The sequence below is a fragment of the Hydra vulgaris genome, chromosome 15 (assembly GCF_038396675.1).
Source record: "Hydra vulgaris chromosome 15, alternate assembly HydraT2T_AEP".
In the NCBI taxonomy this organism is placed as follows: Eukaryota; Metazoa; Cnidaria; class Hydrozoa; order Anthoathecata; family Hydridae; genus Hydra; species Hydra vulgaris.
Genome location: NC_088934.1, coordinates 33755001 through 33780781, shown reverse-complemented (window position 1 = coordinate 33780781; position 25781 = coordinate 33755001). Strand labels below are relative to the sequence as shown.

At 27.4% G+C, this 25781-nt stretch overlaps 1 protein-coding gene across 5 annotated transcripts in view; it reads left to right on the top strand.

Annotated features, from left to right (window-relative positions):
- The window catches only part of LOC105843411 (uncharacterized), an 86747-nt gene that overhangs the window by 58179 nt on the left and 2787 nt on the right, over positions 1-25781 (top strand). For 4 of the 5 annotated variants that reach the window (XM_065818680.1, XM_065818681.1, XM_065818685.1 and 1 more), the window contains exons 5-13: positions 2595-3123; positions 5233-5418; positions 5561-5712; positions 5791-5935; positions 14809-15294; positions 15969-16218; positions 17045-17925; positions 21600-21761; positions 25278-25516. In XM_065818680.1, coding sequence (XP_065674752.1) covers positions 2595-3123; positions 5233-5418; positions 5561-5712; positions 5791-5935; positions 14809-15294; positions 15969-16218; positions 17045-17925; positions 21600-21761; positions 25278-25516 — 3030 coding nt within the window. The remainder of the gene's footprint in view (positions 1-2594; positions 3124-5232; positions 5419-5560; positions 5713-5790; positions 5936-14808; positions 15295-15968; positions 16219-17044; positions 17926-21599; positions 21762-25277; positions 25517-25781) is intronic. The other variant, XM_065818684.1, reaches the window with a different exon arrangement.

The following is a 25781-nucleotide window of genomic DNA, read 5'->3' as shown; positions in this document are numbered from 1 at the left end:
ATATATATATATTTATATATATATATATATAAATATATATATATATATATACATACACACATGCATATATACATACACAAATATAAACATATATATACTTACCTATATACGTGCATACACACACACATACATATATATATATATATATATATATATATATATATATATATATATATATATATATATATATATATATATATGTATATATAGATCTATAGTTTGTTGGCTTTGGGAAGAGCGGAAGGAAAAAAGTGATTCTTACGCCAACATATACGTCACTTTTAATTACTTTTAACTTTCGTCCAACATTTCCGTGTTGGACGAAAGTAAAAACCATTAATTTAATTACAAATTAATCGTTTTTTAAAAAAACCACAAAAACGCAAATTTAATTGACCAGAATGTTTTAAAAACATTGTGAATGTTTTTAACAATATAAACAATGTTTTTTTTTTATTTTTTTTAATAAAATGTTTTTATTTTTATTTTTTTTAATAAAATGTTTTTATTTTTATTTTTTTTACTGTAAATCATGCGCGGAGTGTTGCTACATCGACTATCTTATAGCCTGACTCGCAAGGGAGTGCTGCTACATCGACTGACAAATAGCCTGACTCGCAAGGGAGTGCTGCTACATCGACTGACAAATAGCCTGACTCGCAAGGGAGTGCTGCTATATCGACTGACAAATAGCCTGACCCGCAAGGGAGTGCTGCTACATCGACTAAGGGTTTGGTTGGGGCAGGCAGTCTATCATTATTAAAAAAAAAAAAATTCCGGTCTTGCATTTTAATTTTTACTTTTTGTCAACAAAATATCGAAAAAACTTTCGGACAACATCTAAGGGTTGTATATATATCCATATATACATATATATACATACACATATAAAAACTAACTAGGGAAAGTAGAAAGATAATAAAAATGTTGGTATTGTAAGATCCAATTGTAATTAAGTAGTGGACTAATGTAGGTGAAACTCCATCCTTTAGGCAACACCAGTAGTTTTTAGAAAAAATTGGGATATAGAGACAAACATGCACAAAAAGTATATCCAATTAATCTAACAATAATAAACAGTAATATATAGTGTAAAAAAAATTCTTATTAGTGTAAATACACATTAGGATATAAAAAGTAAAAAGATAGATAAGTATCTTATCATATTCAATAAGTTAATAAAAAATTTAAGAAGTGGACAACTTATTATCATAGCTGGCAGACATGAAACTGAAAACAAAACTCCTATCAAGAAATATAAGATCTTAATTGAAGACATATGCTAACAATAACAAAGTGACTTGGTGACGTCAAACGAATAAAAAATACTTGCAATACTATTGGCTAAAAACATGCTCCAAGAAAACTTATAGTTCAACAGTTAATAATGGAACTGTAATCTTACAAAAAAAATCAAAAAGTTAAATAATGGTATAGAATAAAGGTAATAATTATATGTGGTATAAGGTAAAACTTATGAAACAGTTATAAGGTAATAATGGCATAGGGTAAAGTTCATAAAAATGATAACATAATAATGGTATCAGGTAGAGCCTAAAGTATGGTCTAAACATAAATAAATATCATATAATATATTAAAAAAAACAGTAAAGTAGATATGGATGTAAAATAATATACACCCACAAGTTTTTTTTATTTTTAAATAATATCTATTTTGTTACAAATTTAATTCTTCTTTTTATTTTTAATATCTTTCTTTATCATCTTTCTTATTATTACATTTTGAAAAAAAGTAAAATATATAGAAAATAGATATGGATGTGTGACTAATGCAAAGATAATGACATATTAAAAATAAACAGAATAGTAATATATTCAAATATCAAATAACTAAAATCTATAAAAAATGGTCTAAACTTCGTATGTATACATTATTCATGGGTTGAATGTATTAAAATATCTTTAAGCGACGCTGTATTGAAATAGGTAGGTTTGGGTATCAATGGAAATATTTCTGCTAAATAGGGGTCATCTCTAATAATATGCCAATGCTTCACAACAATTTTATTGATATCTCTCCTGATATCACAATAAGGAGTCACTATCCGTTATATATCTACATCTATATTTGTAGTGGGTTTGTTAATTAGTTATTTTTGACTAAATTGCAAGGCTTTATTAAATTGCAAATTAATATCTTCCACTGCTTAACCTCTTAACACAAATTAACACAACTTGCGCTAAAACTAGCAGTTCTTTGAAAAGATTTTGCTGTTCTGATATAATTCTATTAAAGCGTAACGCTTGGCTGTATTATATTACTATAGCTTGGCTGTAACTCACACGCCAAATTAGTGTTTTTATTTTTAAAATCACTTATGCATATACTTATGAAATTACTCATACTTATGCATTTTTTCCTTTTATGTTTTTTGCATAAGTTTTTACTTTCTATTTGGAAGTGAATTTTTAGGAAAGTTTATTTTATTCAATAAAGTTGTTTCTAATTTGAGTTTTATTGATAAAAAGTAACTAAGAAATGAGTGAAAAATAAAAGTGCATAGTAGCATTGCAATAGTTATAAATTTTTTTCACATTTGAAGAGTTTTTTTTTTAAACACTGTTGTTTTTAGACATCAAATCCTACGCCAACTGAAACTTTAAATGGCTGTGTAGTTTATGATTTTGAAGATGGAAATCTAAATAATTGGATAAAAGTAGGAAAAGCATTTAAAAACCAACCAACTTTTGGTGATCCAAAATTTTTAAGAACAGGTATGAAATTTCCTACTGGGTTTCATGGAAAATGGTGGATATCAAGCTATGAAAACAATCCATTCTTTGGAGCTGCAACAGGTGTTGGAAGTTTGACAGATGTCGGTTCTCTTATATCTCCTGCTTTTGTCATTGATGTACCAATAGTTACTTTCCTAATAGGAGGAGAATATCGGACCGGTCAAATTGGTGTGGAAATAAGAAGATATAATTCAATTGTTGCAAGCTTTTATCTTTCTTTTAGTACTCCTGATATGAAGGAAATGGCACTGAATATTAATGAAACTCTTCTTGGTTCTTTATTTAATCTGCATTTAATAGATAATAGTGCTGATGGTTATCTTATGTTTGATTACTTCAATCTTGTAAAAGACAGTTGCAGTTGTGGTATGAGTTTTGAACTTTTTTTGCTTGTTTGCATTATTTATGCAATCAGGTATTATTATTTATTAAAATTTTTAACAAAAAAAACTTGACTTATTAATCATATTACTTTGAAACACAAATCATGAACAAGGTTATTTTAAGGAAGTGGTCAAACTCTTTACTTTCCAAGTAAGTGGTCGAACTCTTTACTACTATTGCCTTGAAAGTTTTTTTATAATTACAGCAGACAAAAGATTTTGGTTATTGTTATTTAAACGTGTAAATAAGAAATTGATATGAATTGGATGCATCATAGTTTATATACTTAAAATCAGATCAGGGTTAGTAACTTATTTTGTTTCATGCCTAGAATGATGAGTCCTGGATGAACTCTGGATGAACTCTGAATCTTCGTGACTCTACTTATGATATCTTGCTTATGTTTCTTAATAGTGACTATGCAGCTCTTTCTGTTATCTTTTAATGAGAGTTACAGTTTACAGTTTTGAAATTCAGTTTAATAGTTCTTTACATATAACCATATATACATATATATATATATATATATATATATATATATATATATATATATATATATATATATATATATATATATATATATATATATATATATATATATATATATATATATATATATATATATATATATATATTGGAGATGTGCCGGAACCAGTTTATGTCAAGTCCCTGATTCAGGGTACCCAGAAGAAAATACTGAGTCTGGGTATCTGGCACTGGGTCTATTTTAAAAAGTTGGAATAAAAGCTTGTGAAATCTCTAGCACTGAATTGTGATAGAACTAAACTGAACAAAATAATGCTGGTTAAGTTGCGCTAATTAAGTTTGCCTAAATATATCAAGTTTCTTTTTAATAAACAACTATATTTACACTTAAGATCTTTATAAGTTCAATGTCCGTAAATATTCTTTTTCCCTCGGGATTGTTAATATTTGGAATTACTTGCCTTCTGGCTTTGTTAATGCCAAAAACATCAAGAGTGCTATATTTAAAGTTAACTCTATTAACTTTGAAAATACTGCTCCGGCTAACTAATTTTTGTTTTATACTTGTTTTATTATATATAATATAAATTTTTTGTAATTTATTGCTAAATAATTGCTAAAATATGCGCTAATTTATCAAAAGTTATGTTATGAAAAATAAAAGATTAAGAGGTATATTTATATAGTATATCTATAGAGATGCATATATTTTATTAAATATATTTATTTATTAAATATGTAAGAAATCTTGCATGTTTATTGTAAACAGTTGTTCACTTTAAAATATTGTAAATGTGAACTCAATTAGATCAATTAAGTAAACTAAAACTGTATTTAACTTAATTGGATCAAAGTATCAAACTTATTCAATTTTAATTAAAATTCTCTTGTGAAATAATTCTCTCATGCAATGAAGAGAACCTATTCAAATACTTTTTTTTCTTTTCTTCATGTTCTCTAATTATTTCATTTTGCGTTTCTGATTTTATATTTGAATAAATCAGTTTTTATTTTGCAATATGCTATGATTATTTTGCAAAAATATATTTTTAAAAATATTTCAAGTGAGACTTGTCTATATTGAGTAAATAAGACTTTGTTATTGACTCCATAATACTTTTAGACTTCAATCAAGGAGTTTATTAGTAAAAAGTTCAAACAAAAAGCAATCCTGTTAATAATATTTTTACACAATTTAAAGTAACATTAAAACAAATATTCACAGCACTTAAGGTTTATGTTTACCAAAAAAAAATTTTAAGACACCTGGTGCTGGGTACTGGTATAAAATGGTTGATTCCGAGTACCTGGCAAAACAGACAAATTGCCAGGTCCCCTGGTTCGAACCCGGTACCTGGCACATCAATAATATATATATTTAATTTTTGGTGTGTTGTGATTAATAATAAAATGTTGAGTTACTAAAGTATATAGTTTGTTAACAAATTTACTGTATATATGCATATATATGCACTCAAATAATTTTTTGTTTACTTATTTTTCTTTTGTTAAATAAGTAAACAAATCAAAAAAAATTAATGTGTACAAAAAAAAAATTATATTTAGTATTTAAATCAGCATATTTCCAATCCAAGTATTTTTTAGATTGTTGTGAAAAACTTGGTATGGAAAAAAATTCTGGCAGTAAATATTATATTGAATCAAAATCGATTACTGGTTTCTGTAATTCTACAAACAACCCTCCTGATAATGCAAGATTTTCTCAAAAATTAAATTACTATACTTCTTTTAGATGTCTTAGAAATTCGCTTAGTTATCTTCCATGGCTAAGTAATTTTTTTTATTATTATTCATGGCTACTTAATATTCTTAGTATTACTCAATTGTCCTTTATCAAGAAAGGTAAGCATCAGCAATGTTGTGATTTTAGTAATTTAAAAAGTTGATTTTGTTAAATGAATTATCTTTATAGGCATAAAGCTAGTGTATTTAAGTGTTATTGATGGATGGTCTTCTCAAGGAGTTTTCGCTGCTGAAAATTGCCTTGTTACAGGTTACCAAGTTATGTATGCTTATAAAGAAAGTATGTGGCGATATATAAAATCTAGTCCCGATAATATTGTTGTGAGTAGAATTTTTACTATTTATGCATTGCTTTATAAACTAAATTTAAATTCTACTCTAAAATCTTTTTTGTTACAGTATTACATGAACATGTTAAAAGATGGTTCTCAAAGAGAAAAACTCAATCCAAGGATTGAGGCTCAACATATAAGATTTATATTTATTGATGCTGCTGATAATCTCAATTTTTGTTTTCGAGTAGAAATTTATGGATGTTCAAAATGTATGTGTTTATTAAAGTTACTTATAAATAAATTAACAAAATATTGTTATTAATTATCACAAAACATACATATGTATGTATGTATATATATTAAAACATACATACATATTTATGTATGTACCAATATATATATATTAATATAGTATGTATTAATAAAAACATATATATTTATACATACATGTTATTAGTTATCATAAAACATACGTATGTATGTATATATATGTATATATGTATGTTTGTATGTATGTATGTATGTAATAATGTACGGATACTAGGGATCGCTAGTTACAATACACGGTTTGCTAACTTTGGGATATACTTTACTTTTGTATAAATGTACGGATACTAGGGATCGCCAGTTACAACGGATGCTAGGGATCGCCAGTTACCGGTACTTTTGTATAAATGTACGGATACTAGGGATCACCAGTTACAAAACACGGTTTACTAACTTTATGATATACTTTACCATATACTTGTAAACTTTAAGTTAGTTCACAGTTTAGTATGCCTATTCACTTTTTTTTGTGAATTTTGTTTTGGACTGATTTGATAACTTAATAATTTATTATTAAGTTATTATTATATTATTATAATGAATTAAATTAATATATAATATTTATTGTATGACTTATCATGGTTTAAGTGTTTTTATTTTTAATTGGGTTTTTAATGTAGCAAGATAATGATCCATTATCAAGTGGTTGCTGATTTTGATCAAAGACTAACTTTTTTATTTATTTAGTGAGAATGTTTGAACCAATGGTTAATAGTATAAGAGAACACACAGAAAAAAACATTAAATAAAAAACAAACACATTTGCATTTTTTATGTAAACTGTTTAAACTTTTTTACAATTTTGTGTTACGGTTTCACCAAAAAAAAATTTGTTTACCGTGTACTTTACTGTATACTATCTGATAAACTGTATACTAAATTTTTAGTATACCGTATACTAGCACTTCCTTATGGATACAAGTGTTGACCTAAATCAAAAGAGAAAGTATATCTATGTTTATATGTTATATTTTTATCATTATTAATAATGATAAAAACATATCACGGTGCCAACCATATTTCGATGCTGTTTTTATTTTATTTTTTCGCAAAAAAATAACTACAAATGGCGAGTTTCCTTACGAAAAGACGTCAAGACGGGGGTGCCACTGCCCAAATTTTTTTCCTAGAATTGCCCCTGATATATATATATATATATATATATATATATATATATATATATATATATATATATATATATATATATATATATATATATATATATATATATATATATATATATATATATATATATATATATATAGAACCCTTATATGTTGTCCGAAAGTTTTTTCCATATTTTGTTGACAAAAAGTAAAAATTAAAATGCAAGACCGGAATTTTTTTTTTTTAATAATTGATAGACTGCCTGCCCCAACCAAACCCTCGGTCGATGTAGCAGCACTCCGTTGCGAGTCAGGCTATTTGTCAGTCGATATAGCAGCACTCCCTTGCGAGTCAGGCTATTTGTCAGTCAATGTAGCAACACTCCCTTGCGAGTCTGGCTATTTGTCAGTTGATGTAGCAGCACTCCCTTGTGAGTCAAGCTATAAGATAGTCGATGTAGCAACACTCCGCGCATGATTTACAGCAAAAAAAATAAAAATAAAAACATTTTATTAAAAAAAATAAAAATAAAAACATTGTTTATATTGTTAAAAACATTCAGAATGTTTTTAAAAACATTCTGGTCAATTGAATTTGCGTTTTTGTGGTTTTTTTAAAAAACTCTTCCCAAAGACAACAAACTATATATATATATATATATATATATATATATATATATATATATATATATATATATATATATATATATATATATATATATATATATATATATATATATATATGTTGACATAAGAATCACTTTTTTCCTTCCGCTCTTCCCAAAGACAACAAACTATAGATCTATATATATATATATATATATATATATATATATATATATATATATATACATACATATATATATATATATATATATATATATATATTATATATATATATATATTATATATATATATGTATTTATATATATATATATATATATATATATATATATATATATATATATATATATATATATATATATATACATATATCGCTAATTGACAATTTATAATAATTATTCAATTTCTAGTGTGTTGTGGTTAATATTTAAATGTTGAATGACTAAAGTTTATAGTTGGTCAACAAATTTACTGTTTTTAACAGCCATATATATGTATATATATATTCAGTTATTTCTACTATATGAATAAAATTCAGTTATTTCTACTATATAAGATTAAAAAAATAAAGAAAAATATGTATATATGTATTTTTTTTATTTTTTATATATATATATATATATATATATATATATATATATATATATATATATATGCATATATATATATATATATATATATATATATATATATATATATATATATATATATATATATATATATATAAAATAATGTGCGGCCGTGGCGCAGTGGTTAGAGCGCTTGCTTTATAAGCAACGGTAACGTCACGGTAAGGAAGGAGGCGTAAACTTCCTGGTTAAATGCACTTCCGCGGTGCTCTGTGACAAGTCCGTTAGGACTTCTTGGGGCACCTAAAATAAAAAAAAATAAAAAAAAAATATATATATATATATATATATATATATATATATACACTCTTGCATGGTCATTTTTAAGTTTTTACCATAAAATGTCAGTTTTAGGATGTTTTTTAAAAGAAATTAGTTTAAAGACCGGAAAAAGTTCGAAAACCTTTTTTTTTATTTATTTTTTTTAATTATTTGACAGACTGCCTGCACAAGCCAAACCCTCAGTCGACGTAGCAGCACTCCGTTGTGACTCAGGCTATAAGATAGTTGATGTAGCAGCACTCCCTTGTAGTAGTAGGTGACCGGGGCCCCAGCCTTGGCTAAAAATGAGACTTTTTGCAAACCCAGCCCAGGCAAAATGATAAGATTTAGCAGAGGTTGATAGCCATTGCTAGAAAAAACTTTATAATACTTTTTGTATTATAATTTTATATTTACATTTACTATTTATTACATATTGGCATATATTTATATATTTTTAAACTCTAATTTACTTTTAACAAGATTGCAAGAAACCACTATTAAGCTATGATTTACTTTAAAATAGAGGATAGGTTAAAATACTAGAAAATGTTTAAATGAAGACTTTAAAAGTTGCAGTATTTATAAAAAGTGAAAACACGAAGATGGGGAAAAGTTAAAAGGCTTTTTTGATGTGCAAGGACAAAAAACTGAATCAATAAAAGTTTTTATAGCATGAAGGGACAGATACAGTAACAGGATGCATTGAATAAGAAGCCAAGTAAGAATGAGTTTTGGTTTATGGTAATAGCGATGATCGCTTGTTTGAACATTGACCATGATTATTTATATGAAAAAAAAGAAATGGAATCTTACATGGGAGAGTGGTTCAAGCTTGGCAGATAAAGCAGGTCTAACTACATTTACCATATTCAATAGTTGTTATTTGTTATATAGGAACGCCATTAATATTGCAATATTTTTTTGCAGTAAATGAGTTTTGTTGCCTCAAAAAATTTAAATCCACAAGCCACTGCAAGCCTTAGGCTGTTACAGAAGAGAGATCAGATTAAAAACCAGCACTTGTTCTAAGCAATCAAAAAGTGAAGACTTTTTGTCAAGACAAGAGTTTACATAGTAGAGTCCTTAGCTAATAGAGGTACTTTAGGTGTAAAATTTTCATGATGATTTTTATTGGAGATAAGAAACATTACAGGAGCAAAGATTTTTGTGATACCCTTTGTAATACCCTTAAAGTTACTTGAAATAAAGTGGAGTGTAGGCCTTCAAGAATAACTTTAATTCCGCATTTAGAAAGAAATAATTTATTAATCTCAAAACCTTTATACAAAAAAGCTAATAACAGCAAAGACTTACTGTACGATAGTTAAAGAGGTCAAAGTGTTTTCTAGAGTTTTGAAAAACTGGCAGGAAGAGTGTTGCCATTAGTGTCAAGAGTTGAATTGGAGTAAGATTTTTTTTGCAAAAAACTCTGCTTTATTCTGGGGAGAAGTAAAAAGTCAGACCCATGAATTAGAGATTAAATGTTGGACTTACTTTAGTTAATGACACTGTGAAGATTTAGCAAAATTCTCTAGATCCTAACATCTGAGATAAGAAACAAGATTTAGTAAACTTAGAATAACAGAGCTTAACATCTGACAGGACCTTTTTACATTAGCTTCTTGGAATAATAAAAGAATATTTGTTTATAAGAGAGATGTTCTTGTAAAAAAGATGAAAAAAATGATTACTGTTTAAAAAAGCAACTGCTCAAGATGGTAAAAAATACACAATAGAATGAGGCTTGAATATTAAAGATAAGGAATAAGATGTGCTTTATGCATACATATTATGAGTGTAAACATATATTTTTGCTATTTATTGAGATGCTGGCAAACAATATCCTTTCATATTTATATAAACTTTAGTATTATTATGGTGTAGTCTTTGCCAAATAAAAGACAATCAGATGAATGTGTGATGTGACTCTAACATGACAAGAGAAAGAGGCAGTCTTAGATAGATTAGAAAAAAGCGTCTCATCGGACAACGTTTGTTAAAGAAGATTAAAGTAATTTAAGTATCAGCATGTAGAGAGGTAGAAGCTTCAGAAGAAAATGGTAATGGTAGAAGTAAGAAAACTTAAAGAGAGTGCCTCATATATTGTACGAATGAGGTTTAGGTAAAGAAAGAAAATGCTCTAGATAGTATATATTAGAGAAATTGCATAAAAGAGGAAAGCCTGATGACAACGATTGTGATGATGATGATGATGATGATGATGATGATGATGATGATGATGATGATGATGATGATGATGATGATGATGATGATGATGATGATGATGATGATGATGATGATGATGATGATGATGATGATGATGATGATGATGATGATGATGATGATGATGATGATGATGATGATGATGATGATGATGATGATGATCATAATGATGTTTATATATACAATATATACAATATAATATGCATATATATACAAAATATAACATGAATTTTGAATAAAAAAGTATATACTTTAGAATGTATAATTGTTTACGCAGCCCTGGTCACAAACCCGGCCCCAGCTATATTTTATCAAATCTGGCCCCGGCCCTGGTCAAATATCAACCCCAGTCATTCACTACCATGTAGCAGCAGGCTATAAGATAGTCGATGTAGCAACACTCTGCATATGTTTTACAGTAAAAAAAAATATATATAAACATTCAGAATATTTTTAAAAACATTCAGAATGTGTTTAAAAACATTCAGAATGTGTTTAAAAACATTGCAGTCTTTTAATTTATGTTTTTGTGGTTTTTTAATTTTAATTAGTTTTTGTCAGTTTAAATATCACAGACAAGAAGAGCTGTTTTTTACCACAAACTGTATACCTAAGCCCTTTACTATAGGTATATATATATATATATATATATATATATATATATATATATATATATATATATATATATATATATATATATATATATATATATATAGATCTATAGTTTGTTGGCTTTGGGAAGAGCGGAAGGAAAAAAGTGATTCTTACGCCAACACATACGTCACTTTTAATTACTTTTGACTTTCGTCCAACATTTTCATGTTGGACGAAAGTCAAAACCATTAATTTAATTACAAATTAATTGTTATATAAAAAAACCACAAAAACGCAAATTTAATTGACCAGAATGTTTTTAAAAACATTCTGAATGTTTTTAAAACATTTTGAATGTTTTTAACAATATAAACAATGTTTTTATTTTTATTTTTTTTAATAAAATGTTTTTATTTTTGTTTTTTTTAATAAAATGTTTTTATTTTTATTTTTTTTACTGTAAATCATGCTCGGAGTGTTGCTACATCGACTATCTTATAGCCTGACTTGCAAGGGAGTGCTGCTACATCGACTGACAAATAGCCTGACCCGCAAGGGAGTGCTGCTACATCGACTGAGGGTTTGGTTGGGGCAGGCAGTCTATCATTATTAAAAAAGAAAATTCCGGTCTTGCATTTTAGTTTTTACTTTTTGTCAACAAAATATGGAAAAAACTTTTGGACAACATCTAAGGGTTCTATATATATATATATGTATAAATATATATATATATATATATATATATATATATATATATATATATATATATATATATATATATATATATATATATATATATATATATATTTAAATATATATTTATATATATATATATAGTTCTATAGTTTATTGCATTTGGGAAGCACATAAGGAAAAAATGATTCTTACGCCAACACATACGTCACTTTTAATTACTTTTGACTTTCGTCCAACATTTGCGTGTTGGACGAAAGTCAAAACCATTAATTTTATTACAAATTAATCGTTTTTTAAAAAAACCACAAAAACGCAAATTTAATTCTGAATGTTTTTAACAATATAAAAATGTTTTTATTTTTATTTTTTTTAATAAAATGTTTTTATTTTTAATTTTTTTAATAAAATATTTTTATTTTTTTTACTGTAAATTATGCGCGGCGTGTTGCTACATTGATGATCTTATAGCCTGACTCGCAAGGGAGTGCTGCTACATCGACTGAGGCTTTGGTTGGGGCAGGCAGTCTATCATTCCGGTCTTGCATTTTAATTTTTACTTTTTGTCAACAAAATATGGAAAAAACTTTCGGACAACATATAAAAGTTCTATATGTATATATATATATATATATATATATATATATATATATATATATATATATATATATATATATATATATATGTATATATATATATATATATATATATATATATATATATATATATATATATATATATTCACTACTATTTACTTAGCTTAACATCAATTTAGGGGTGATAGTTAAATGTCATAGTGATGCAAAAGTATTTAGCAAGCTATGTCAACTAATTTGAAAACATAATAAAAACAATTTCTTCTTGATAGATTTTGCAAGTTGTTAAGTTAAAGACTCTGTATATGGGTGTATATAACACCCAACTCTGCTTTATATACAGTGTATATAAAGCAGAGTTGTTAGTCCTTGGCCTTGGCCTTGCCTTAAGGCCAAAAAATTGAGGCCTTGGCCTTGGTCTATGTCTTGAAAATTTTGGCTTTGGACTTAATTGCTTTGGCCTAGACCTTAAAACTCTTGTCCTTGTCCTTGACCTTGTAACGTGTGGCTTTGGCCTCGCTATTTTTGGCCTTGTTAACAACTCTGATATAATGAATATTGGCATTTTAATAATCAAGATGGAATAGTTTGAAAGATTTACATCTTTACATCTTACATTATAACTATTAACAAATAATCAATATAATCCAATATTCAACAAAGAATAAACTCAGCAAAGAATAGAAAATAATTTTTTACAATTGTATTTTTTTTTATTTTTTATTCTTTTTATAAAGTTGTTAAATTTTATGTTTTTAAGACTTTTTGCAGATATGTTATTTATTCAGAGAAGGATAGTTAAACTTCAACCTAAACTTAATTGGAAGACAAAATTTATAAAATAGACTTTAAAATAAATTAATGATGCATATTATATAATATATTTCTAACAAATAGGAGGCAAAAGGTAGTTATGGGTCATGATGTGTTGGATTGGGTGAATGTAACAAGTGGTATACCACAGGGATCTGTTCTCGGACCGACTCTATTTGTATTATACATAAACGACTTACCAAGAGAAACCGAAACTAGATGTTTTATTTATACTGATGATACTAAGTTAATAAAACCCATAAAACCAAGCACACATTTAAAGGATTCATTAGAGCTTCAGGATAGTATTAACATAATTTCAACTTGGTGCAACATGTGGCTTATGGAACTAAATATCAATAAGTGCATGTTTATGCATATAGGTAAAAATAACCCACATCATGAATACTTAATCACAAATGCTAATGGATGTATTTTCAAAGTTAAAAAAACCAAAACAAGAGATTTAGGAGTTATTAAATCCAAAGACCTAAAAACTAATGCACATGTAAATTACATAGTAGCAAAAGCAAATAGTATACTTGGGCTTTTGAAGCATACATTTCAATCAAGAAACAAGCACATATGGAAAAGACTAAATTATAATATTATTATATATAAAGACAGAAAAAACTCATTAATCTATCATATGTGAGCCCCCAAATCTATCATATTTTGATAGATTACATCACATATGATGTCTAAAAAAGCCTAGATTAATCCATAATGCTATACTCAATTTTAGAAGTTTGAGGTATTGGAAATCAATATTTTTGTCACTTGATTTGAACATGACATAATTACTAATTTACGTTTAATCCTAACTGCAGAAGTGGTGTTGTGGTAGAGAGCTCTGAGGTGAATCCCCATTAACCCCCTGGTATTACTGCGCTCAACTTGCTTCACTGTGCAGTGACTTGAAGTTAAAGGATTAAGAAAGAGTTGTTACTATGATTTTTTTTTTAAACTACTCAGTGTATGTACATTGACTGTGAAAATATATTTTTTGCTTTAAGAAAGTCATATGTGTGCACAGTTAATAAGGAAGAATTAATTAAAAATAAGGTTTTATTTCTTGATTCATTTAAGGTTTAAATATGTTTTTTTAATGTATGTTAAAGTTGTTTTTGCAATTTCAAACACAATTGGTTTTAAATTTATGTTGTTAGGTTTATAAAACAGAATTAATTTAGCATGAGCTTTTTTCTTTCTATTATATTCCTTTAAATTGTTTCTAATCAGCTTTTTTATTTTTATTTGTATTTAATTTTAGATAGCTTTAATTCAAATGGTCAACCATTTCTAAAGAAAAACATTTATACTAGAAATGCAAAAAATGACAAGGACTACCAACTAAAATTGATAGACATATCAGATACACAAACAAGTATAAATCTTTCATGCTTGAACAAGTCTGAAATAATATATCCAATACAAAATCAATATCAATGGTGGGAGATCATCTATAATACAAAAATTAATCTTAACAACCCATTGAATACAATTAATCTTTCTTTGGAAAAGAATTTTTATAAAAGAACACTTCAATGCTTTGTAACTATCCCTAATGCCAAAAGTTATACAATAATAAGAGAGTTTCTGATTATTAGTGAAATAGAAAGACCTTCTCTTGTTCCATTTGTTACAATGGATCCTGGCTTTGAGTATCGTGGTGGAACACTAGTTAGTGGTAATCCCTCTGTGTTTTATACAGATTCCGTTCAGCAAGCATTTGTATCACTTCATATTGCTGATTTAGGTACACTCATACTTATACTCAAAAATATCTATAAAAATAAGAATGTCTGAAAGTGAACCATTGTTTTACCTTTAGTATTTAATATGCAATTCCAAAATGCAATATGGATTCTTATACTTGTTATTATCAAATACTACTAAAGTTTTCAAATATTGCTAAGTTGTGCATTAAAAAAAAACAAGATAAACTATATTTTGTGTTGTTTATTTTCAAATACTACTAAAGTTTTCAAATATTGCTAAGTTGTGGGTTAAAAAAAACAAGATAAACTATATTTTGTGTTATTTTCAAATACTACTATAGTTTTTTGTAATTTAGTGTTATGGTTACAATATCTTTACCAGTTATTTTCAAGCAAAAATAGTTATTATGTTTAAAGTTTGGTTATTATTTCGATGTTTATGATTCTACTCAAACTATAAAAATAATAGAAATAAAAAACAAATTTTAAAGCTTTTTTCTTCCATCATAGCTATACTTTTTACACTTTATATTGAGTTTTTGTATTCATTTGATGTTTTTATTTTATTTATTTTATTTATATAAAACAAACATTTTTTCATTATTTTTTCCTATTGAAAAAAAATATATTTCTATAGTTTTGTTTTGAACTTATTTATTGCATTAATTTAAGTATTTGCGTTTTTTTTTTAATTTTGTTTCCATGGTTTTAGTGCATCCGTTATTAATTTATTCTGAGTATCAGTATTACTGCCCATTTCAACATAAATACTTTCATCCATTTGAAAATTTAAAACAATACTATGGAATAAACGAAGACCCATTGCGTTGTTTTAATGAAGCCATTCAAGACGGCCATCATTCATTTTTTTATGATGGAAATCGTTTATTAGCAGGTAAACAGACCAATGTAATGGCAACGCTTAAAAATGGTGTATATGAGTGCGTTTATATAACTGAAGAGTAAGCATATATTTATCTTTTTTATCTTTATTTATCTTTTTAGTTTATGAGTGGTTATAAAATTGTTAATGTTTAAAATAGTTGTGAAATATAGTTTAAAACAACAACACAATGTTGTTTTTTTGTTTTGATAGCCCCTTTCCACATAAATTATTATTTAATTTTTTCAACAACGTAGAGCATCTCCACTTGCCATTTTATTAGTTTACTAAAAAAAGTATGTAGTAAAACAGAATTATTGGCAAACCTAATGTTTAAACTTAAAAGTAAATTATTAACAATATATCTTATTAAAATATATTTTGAAAATCATAGTGAGTGTAACCATTAGGGTTATGACTTTTTTTCAACCTCATGCTCCTGTACTGTAGTTTGATAAACTTTTACCTAAAAAGCATGAAATGAACTATTGTTTGCATATCTTTCGAAAAAAGTTCACCCTGCCATTGAAAAATCGATTTTATGTCAAAATCGATTTTTCAATGGCAGGGTGAACTTTTTTAAAAAGATATGCAAATAATAGTTTATTTCGTGCTTTTAGGTAAAAGTTCATCAAACTACAGTACAGGAGCATGGGGTTAAAAAAAGTCATAACCATAGTATCCTTAAAATTAAATTGTATTATATATGGTAGTTTATGCAGAAAGAGCTTAACATAAAAAGTTTATATTAATGTAAGACAGTATTGCCATATTGTTTTATTGTTGTTTTCTTATTGTATTTTAACATTTAAAAGAAAACATTTTTTAAATAAACATGTTTTGTCATCATTATGTATTGAGTGTTAGTTAAATTATTTTAGTTTTTGAATACTCTAAATTTTTAGGAGTTATCGTCAGTATATGATGCTTTGTGAAAAAAATTGTAGTTCTTATAATGACGCTAATTATAATCCAAAGTACACTAGAGAATTCTTTAAATTAATTAAGACGAGTCTCTGGAAAAAAATTAATTTGAAAGTGGATGTCAATGGTGTTTTAAAATACAAAACTTCATTATTTGTTGAAGATTATCAAGACTTAATGGGTGCGTTTCGAACAAGAAGCAATTTTTATGAAACTGAATTTTATACCCACGTAGATAAAGTTGCAAGTATTAATCAAACTATATATCCAATTGTACAATATTTAGATTGTAATACAGGGGAAGCATATTCTTTAAATGGCTTTTATCCATTTAAATTGAACGAAGCTTGTGTGTCACTTTTTACACCTTATGGTTCTATACCACAAGGAACTGGTCATTTTTTAACTTTCCTTTATATGTTTCCTGTAAAAAGTTATCCTGTTTACCCTCGAGTCAAAATTTATGGAGAAGCATATTATGCTAATAATGAAAAGTCTTACTTTGAGCAAACATATGATGTTCAGCACATTTCTAAACCAGTTATTATTTTAGATAGTAATATAGGAATTTGTAAAGGTGAATACCGTGAAATTGTTCCTACAATAAAAATTAGTGGTGTAAAATTTAATGGTTGGAATACACTTAAATACTCCTGGAGTTGGATTAATGAAGAAACTTTTGAAGCAAAAGAGACAATTAACTTAATTCAAGCTAGTTTTCTTACAAATCAAGCAATTTATATACGCCAAGAAAAACTGATTATTATTAGGGCTGATGATTGGCATACTAAAACATATCTCTTTGAAGTTGACTCGATTTTGGGAAAAACTAGTAAAAGGACAAAAATAACAGTTTACAGTGGTAATGTTAAATTTTCTTTTAGTTTTTATTTATGACAATAAACTTTTAGACAATAATAATATTAAACAAGTTTTATACTGGAAACAATGTATTTATAATACATTGATTCCAGTTTAGGATGTTGAATACTGGATCTTCTTAACTCAATAAATGGGTTTTGCTTGTGTCTCTGTTTTTATAAATAGGCAACTCATTCTATTATCTCTTAATGAGGGTACAGCTCTAAAATTTAATGGATCTGAGGCCAGTTGGTAGTCAGGATTCCCGAACTCTGTGGTAGCTCTCAGAGAGGCTGATTCCATTAACAGCTGTAAAATATCAGAGTACTAATAGTGCCATGTTGCACATCGATGGTGTCCCTGTTTTTTCTTTTGATCACAGTTTGATCTCTCTAAAACTTTTATTTCATTCTTCTTCATCATAAGAATCCTTCTATCATCATACCTCTTACAACTTCCTTAAAGTTGACTGGGACTCTTCCTGTAATTTTTTTTGTGATGGCCCTTGGGTAGAAATCTTTCGTTTTCCTGCTGGCAAATGTGCTTCTTACATAACTTCTTTGATTCAGGCTGGCATGGATTCTTTTATTCCCCCTAGACAATTCCAAGTCAAGCCTCACTCTTCTCCATGATATTCCTCATATTGTGCTGCTGCAAATTCTAATCAATTTCTTCCATATCTATCAGCAAAACAATTTACCAAAAAACAGAGGTCTATTTACTATTGCTAGAAACCATTGTAAAAAGGTTTTCTAATGCCAACGCCCGCAATTCTCAGGTCATAAAATCTCCTATTTCATCTCAAAAATTAGGCTCTCATGACTTCTGGAGAATCTTTAACAGTATCTATAATATTTTGTTATTACACGTCTTATGTATGGTTCAGATTTTGTCAACTCACCTAAAGTCAAAGCTGAATTGTTTGCTAACTTTTCATCTATATCATCTCTTGGTTCCACTAGTTGGGTTTTACCTGATATAGCCGACAAACAGGTTGATCCATTGCTTGACACATTACTCATATCACTCCACCTTCTGTATTTAAAGTGATTTCCTACAGAAATCACTTTAAATACAGAATTTCCTTTAGACTTTTCTACAGCTTGTGGTCCGGACAACATACCTATTCTTGCTGAAGTGTTCTCTGGAGCTGTCATTTATACTTTCAAAACTATTTAACAAGTGCTTATCAGAGTCTTGTTTTCCACCCTGCTGGAAAAGGCATCTGTTATTCTTATTTCCAAAATTCTGGAGAGCAATCCGACTTGTCTAACTACTGTCCCATTAGTCTTCTTACTATCAAAAACAAGGTTTTTGAGTCTTTAATTTACAAACATTTAATCTTATATCTAAATCTAATAAGTTACTTTCTGATCATCAATATGGATTTTGATCATCTACTGCTGATTTTTTAGCGGTAATAACTGATAGGTTTTATAGTGCATTAGATAGATGTGGTGAAGTTAAGGCTGTTGCTCTTGACATTTCTAAAGCCTTTGATAAAGTTTGGCATGCTGGTCTATAAGCTTTCTTCTTACAGTGTATCAGTTAACATTTTTAAGATTATTGAATACTTCCTTACAAATCATAGTATAAAATTTGTCCTTGATGGATAGCACTCTTCTTTATATCCTGTAAATTCAGGGGTTCGTCAAGGTTTTATTCTTGGCCCTATACTTTCTTTATTTTACATTAATGATCTTCCAGAAGTTCTCACACCTAAGGTAGCATTGTTCGCTGAAGATACTACCATTTATTCTTGTCTTGATAAGAAGCCAGCATTCTCTAATTGCTTGGAGGGGGCATTTAAGCTTGACAAGGAACTCACTTCTGCTACAGCATGGGGCTCTTGATGGCTGGTGAATTTTCATCATCTAGGATTAACTCTAACTTCTGATCTTTCTTGGAAACCATATAGCAAATCAATTGCAAAATTAGCATCTGTTAAGGTTGCATCTCTTTATGGTGCTCGCCACTTTCTTACTCAGGATTCAATTCTTTATTTCTATAAATCTCAAATCTGTCCTTGTATGAAATACTGTTGCCATATCCGGGGCAGATCTTCCAATGATGCCATTTCTCTTTTAGACAAGGTACAAAAACGATTTGTAAACACAGTTGGACCTACTAACAGCCAAGCTCTAACCATTATCACATTATTGTAATGTTGCTTCTCTTTCTCTTTTCTAGGCATCATTACTTTAAAGAGCTAGTGTCTCTTGTGCCATCTACTAAAATCTATTCTCATGTTACTTGTCATTTAATTAAGTATCATCCTTTTACTATGACTGTTCATAAGTGCTCCACAAATTCTTATTTGTCTTGTTTTTTTCCTCAAACATTATTCTTTGGAATTCGCTTCTTTCACCTTGTTTTCCTTATTCATATAATTTGCAATCTTTTAAGTCGTCTGTCAATCGTTATTTTGCTCTACAAACTTCATCTTTTCATTCCAGTAACTTCTAACTCTAATAGTGGTTGTTTGCAGCTTTGTTGGACGTGAAGATGTTGAACAAAAAAATTGCTTCAACTTTTCTTAAATATTTAATATTAATATTTAAATTAATATTAAATATATTTAATATTACTAAATGGTTCATATTAAATATTAATATTTTTTATTAATATCTGATACTAACATAAATTTAAATTTGGTTTATGAAAATTTAGTTTAACTAATCCCAATATTTATCTAACATATTATTTTAAAAGTTTACTTTATATACTTTAATAAACTTATTATTACCCTTGCCTTCCCCCCTACCTTCCTCCCAATATTATTTTAAATCTCGGAATAAATATTTCAAGAATTACAGATTCTTTAAAGTACACAATTGGTTTACTGATTAATAACTTTTTTTATTTGCAAAAACTGATTAAAATTCTAATGAATGAATTCAAGAGCTTGTTTATTCCATTAACCATAGCCATTATTAACCTTTGGCAGAGTAACTTTAAGGAATCCCTGCACTCCATCTCCACTCCACCTCCACTCCATCTCCACCTAATTTAATGAGGAGAATTTTAAATTTCACTTTTTTTATAAATCTTTAGCGAAAGGAAATTTTTTTGATAAAATTTGAAATCTGTCAGTGAGTTTTGATCAAATTTATACAGATATTTTGATTTTAAAGTGTTTTAGGAATTATTTTGGAATTCTACGCCCAAATAATAACATTTAAAAAATAAACGGTGCTATATTGACACAACAAAAATTTAAACAAAGTTATCTCTCAAACTTTAACGAATAGTTTGAGAGAAAACTTAAATAAATTTAAATAAGATAAATGCGAACTTATGTACCAAAAATTATTAAAATATGTAATTGCAAAAAAAAACATTTTAGTTTATTTTGACATGATTATCTTTTGTTAAGTACAAAATATTATTGTTAAAATTTATAAACCAGAATTAAATGAATCCAATGAATCCATGAAACCAGACTGAAATGAATTGTTTTTTGATTATTTTTGAAAACTTTAATGACTTTAGCAGTAGAACTTACAGAAAACTAGGGAATATTATTTTTTAGCTATCAGATCTGACGGGTCACATGCAATAGCTTGTTATTAAAATTTTTGAATAAGTAAATAACTTTATTATGTTGTTAAATAAAATATATGGTTTGTTCTATAGTACATTTCTTTGATTTTAAAGGATTTTTTTTCTTGCTAGATTATCCAAAGATCACATGGATAACTCCTTCGCCAACCATTGTAGTCCAAGATATAAGTGATATTCTTGAAATAAAAACAAATACAGACAACTTTATTAAAGAAATAAATTGGTATCTCAATGGCACTGTAATTGAAAACTCAATAATGTTTAGTTTTTTAGGTAAGATGATGGTTTTTATATTTATACATAATCATTCAACATAATTTCTATGAATTTTAGAATTTATTTCATATTTATGAATATTTTGCTTCAGTAGTTTAATCCAGTATTTTGTTCCAATAATTCGTTCTAGTAAAATGTTTTAGTTTTTAATCTACTGTTTTGTATAAAACCTCCTAAGCAAACACTTTAACCTGTATTACATTGTTTCCCGTCTAGGATGATAAACACTGAATTTTGACTCTATTTATGGGTTGTTGCTTGCACCTCCTTAGTTGTGACTGTGCAACTCCTGCTATTTCCTTATTAGTGTATAGCTCTAAATCTTAGTTTAATAGTTCCGAGATCGACTGGTAGTATTCTTGAACTCTGTAGTAGCTTATAGAGATGCTGATTCTATCAACTCCTGTAAAATATTATAGTATTAACAGTGCCATGTTGCGTATAAAAGGTATCCCTATTAGTGCTTTTTATGTGTATTGTGTCCTTTATTACAACTTTGAGTTGATTAGCAGGAGTCTGCTGCACAGCTTATTCATCTATTTGTCTCAATAGGTTTGGATCCTTTGACTATTTTTTTATGTGCTTATGCTTATTTATTTTTCGCTAAATCACTTTTTTTTTTTTGTTATTCATTGTTCTCCTTCTATCCAAAATCTCATTAAAATATCTTTTACCTATTTAGAAACTTCTGAATCTGGATAGATCTTTTTGATAATCTTACCTTCTAAACTTTATTTGCTGATGCTGCTAACATATACTATATATGCTTTATACATGTATCTATCTATATATATATATATATATATATATATAAATATATATATATATATATATATAAATATATATTTGAAAGATGACATCTTGTATGAGAGTATATTATATATTATTTTAAAACATCAAGAAATACAGTTTCTCTCAATACAAATAATATTATTATATAAGAAATTTTCGCTGGGTTATAGATACCAGCATCATCAGCTTGTAAAATATTACAATAATTTTTAATCGTTATAGTTTATATAAAATTGTTACTATTGACGTCAGCGGTTGAATGGCTTCTTTTGATTTTTAAATTTTAAAAATGGCGTCCAAAACATAGTTTTGACATATTGGCCTTCATCAAGGTTAATTCCGCCGTTTCGCGCAGAGCACATGTTGTTTTGTATTTCTAACGCCTCTCTAATTTTTCTTTCAAACTTTTTATTTTCTACCTTTAACGTTCTTGTTTTTTCCCAAATAATATTTTCTTTGCAAAAGGTTTTATGAAATGCTAATGCAGATTGATTAGGCTTGTTTTCATTAATGCTCTTCTGATGTTGATGCATCCGCATACTTACCTGCATTTTTGTTTCACCTATGTAAACTTTGGAGCAGTTGCATTTTATTATATACGTTCCAGGTTGGCTGTTACTTGGTAGTTTTGTTTTGTTTTTTGATGTTAATAAAGATCTTAAATTTGGGTTTGATTTAAATACGGCTCTGTACTCTGCTTTCCGGAATATTTTTCGAAGTTTTGGTGAAAGGCCTGGTACCCAAGGTAAAGACACTATAGGAAGATTGTTGCATTCTGATGGAATTTTGTTTTTATTTTGTCTTTTTTGATGGTATTGGTGTGTAATATTCCTTAACAGCTTTTCATCGTACCCATTTTCAATAAACATGTCAATTAAAAAATTTATTTCGTTTTGCAAATGATGTTTACTACAGATGGAGTAAGCTCTGTGGAGAAAAGGCCTTTCACCAAAACTTCGAAAAATATTCCGGAAAGCAGAGTACAGAGCCGTATTTAAATCAAACCCAAATTTAAGATCTTTATTAACATCAAAAAACAAAACAAAACTACCAAGTAACAGCCAACCTGGAACGTATATAATAAAATGCAACTGCTCCAAAGTTTACATAGGTGAAACAAAAATGCAGGTAAGTATGCGGATGCATCAACATCAGAAGAGCATTAATGAAAACAAGCCTAATCAATCTGCATTAGCATTTCATAAAACCTTTTGCAAAGAAAATATTATTTGGGAAAAAACAAGAACGTTAAAGGTAGAAAATAAAAAGTTTGAAAGAAAAATTAGAGAGGCGTTAGAAATACAAAACAACATGTGCTCTGCGCGAAACGGCGGAATTAACCTTGATGAAGGCCAATATGTCAAAACTATGTTTTGGACGCCATTTTTAAAATTTAAAAATCAAAAGAAGCCATTCAACCGCTGACGTCAATAGTAACAATTTTATATAAACTATAACGATTAAAAATTATTGTAATATTTTACAAGCTGATGATGCTGGTATCTATAACCCAGCGAAAATTTCTTATATAATAATATTATTTGTATTGAGAGAAACTGTATTTCTTGATGTTTTAAAATAATATATATATATATATATATATATATATATATATATATATATATATATATATATATATATATATATATATATATATATATATATATATATATATATATATATATATATATATATATATATATATATATATATATATATATATATATATATACACACATATATATACATGTATATACTTTTGATAAAAAGTCATCAGAACAGGTAGCATTATCTTGAATCTGATTTCTCTTCTGTGACAGCTTAGTGCTTGCAGTAACTGGTGAATTTTAACCACAAAAAAATTCGACTGTTTACTGCTAATTATGGTCTTATTATTGTTGATGTTCCTATATTGATGAATGACAACACTTTAACTGAGTCCTCTAACTTACTCCTGATTCTTTTTTTTTACCTAAATCTCTTATTCGTCCCTATATGGAATGCTGTTTTCATATTTTGGGTGATTCTTTTAATGAGGCGCTTTCTCTTTTAGACAAGGTCCTAGACCACATAAAAAATCTTGTTGGACTAACTCTAGATGCAAATCTTGAACTTTTGTTCCATTTTTTTTTTTTAACAAATACTACATGATTGCAGTTCAAAAAAGCTATTATAACTTGTTCCACCAACTAAAACCCAATCTTGCATAACTTGTCATTCATCTAAGTAACGTCTTTTACTGAAACTGTTCTTTTCTGCTCAAAACAGTTTAATTGGTCTAGTTTTTTTTTCCGCGAATGTTAATGCTTTAAATTTCTGGTCTGTCGATTGTTTTGTTTTTTTTTTGCTCTTTTAGCTCTCTTCTTTGTTTTGTGTTAATTCCCAACTTAATTACTAGTCTCAATGTAATTAGTGGCTGCTTGCAGCCTTGTTAAGAGTAAGTTTGTTAAGTAAAAAGTTATAAAAATCTTTTTATAAACTTTTATAAAAATAATTGGCTGCTTGGTTGGTATTGAGACACCAAAGGTTCTAAAGATAGAAAATAAATACCCAATAATAATATACTATATTTATAGTTCAGTAACTAATTAATGTTTTTCAAATATTCAAATCCAACTCTTAATGAACAACGTTTAAAGATGTCAAAATAATTTCAAAAAACTATTGAAATAGCTTCAAAAAAGTAAGAACTTTTTTTTAATATCTTATTTTTCTTGACAGATTATCAAAATATGCCATACCAAAGAAAACGGCTAATGTTATCTAATATGGATAATAGCAAAATGTCTGGTACTTACAGTGTTGTATTAGTTTCAGATTTTTGTTCATTCAAAAACACCATTGATGTTATTGTTTATGAAAATCCAATAGTTTCAATAAATAAGAAATTTGTTTCAATACTACCAAAAAGTTTATTGGAACTGAAGGCAACTATAATTGGTGGATATCCTCCAATTCAGGTTATCATTATTATAAACTAATATACACTTATTCTTACATTAAATAAGTGTTATCGCTTTTTATATAATTATTCTTATAAATTTATATATTTTTATATTCTCAAGAAAAAAAATAAGTATTCAAAGAAAATTTTGGCGCCTTGTAGCCTTGGCGTATGAGTGAAGATCACCCATTGTATCCACCTACCGCCGGGCCTATATATATATATATATATATATATATATATATATATATATATATATATATATATATATATATATATAT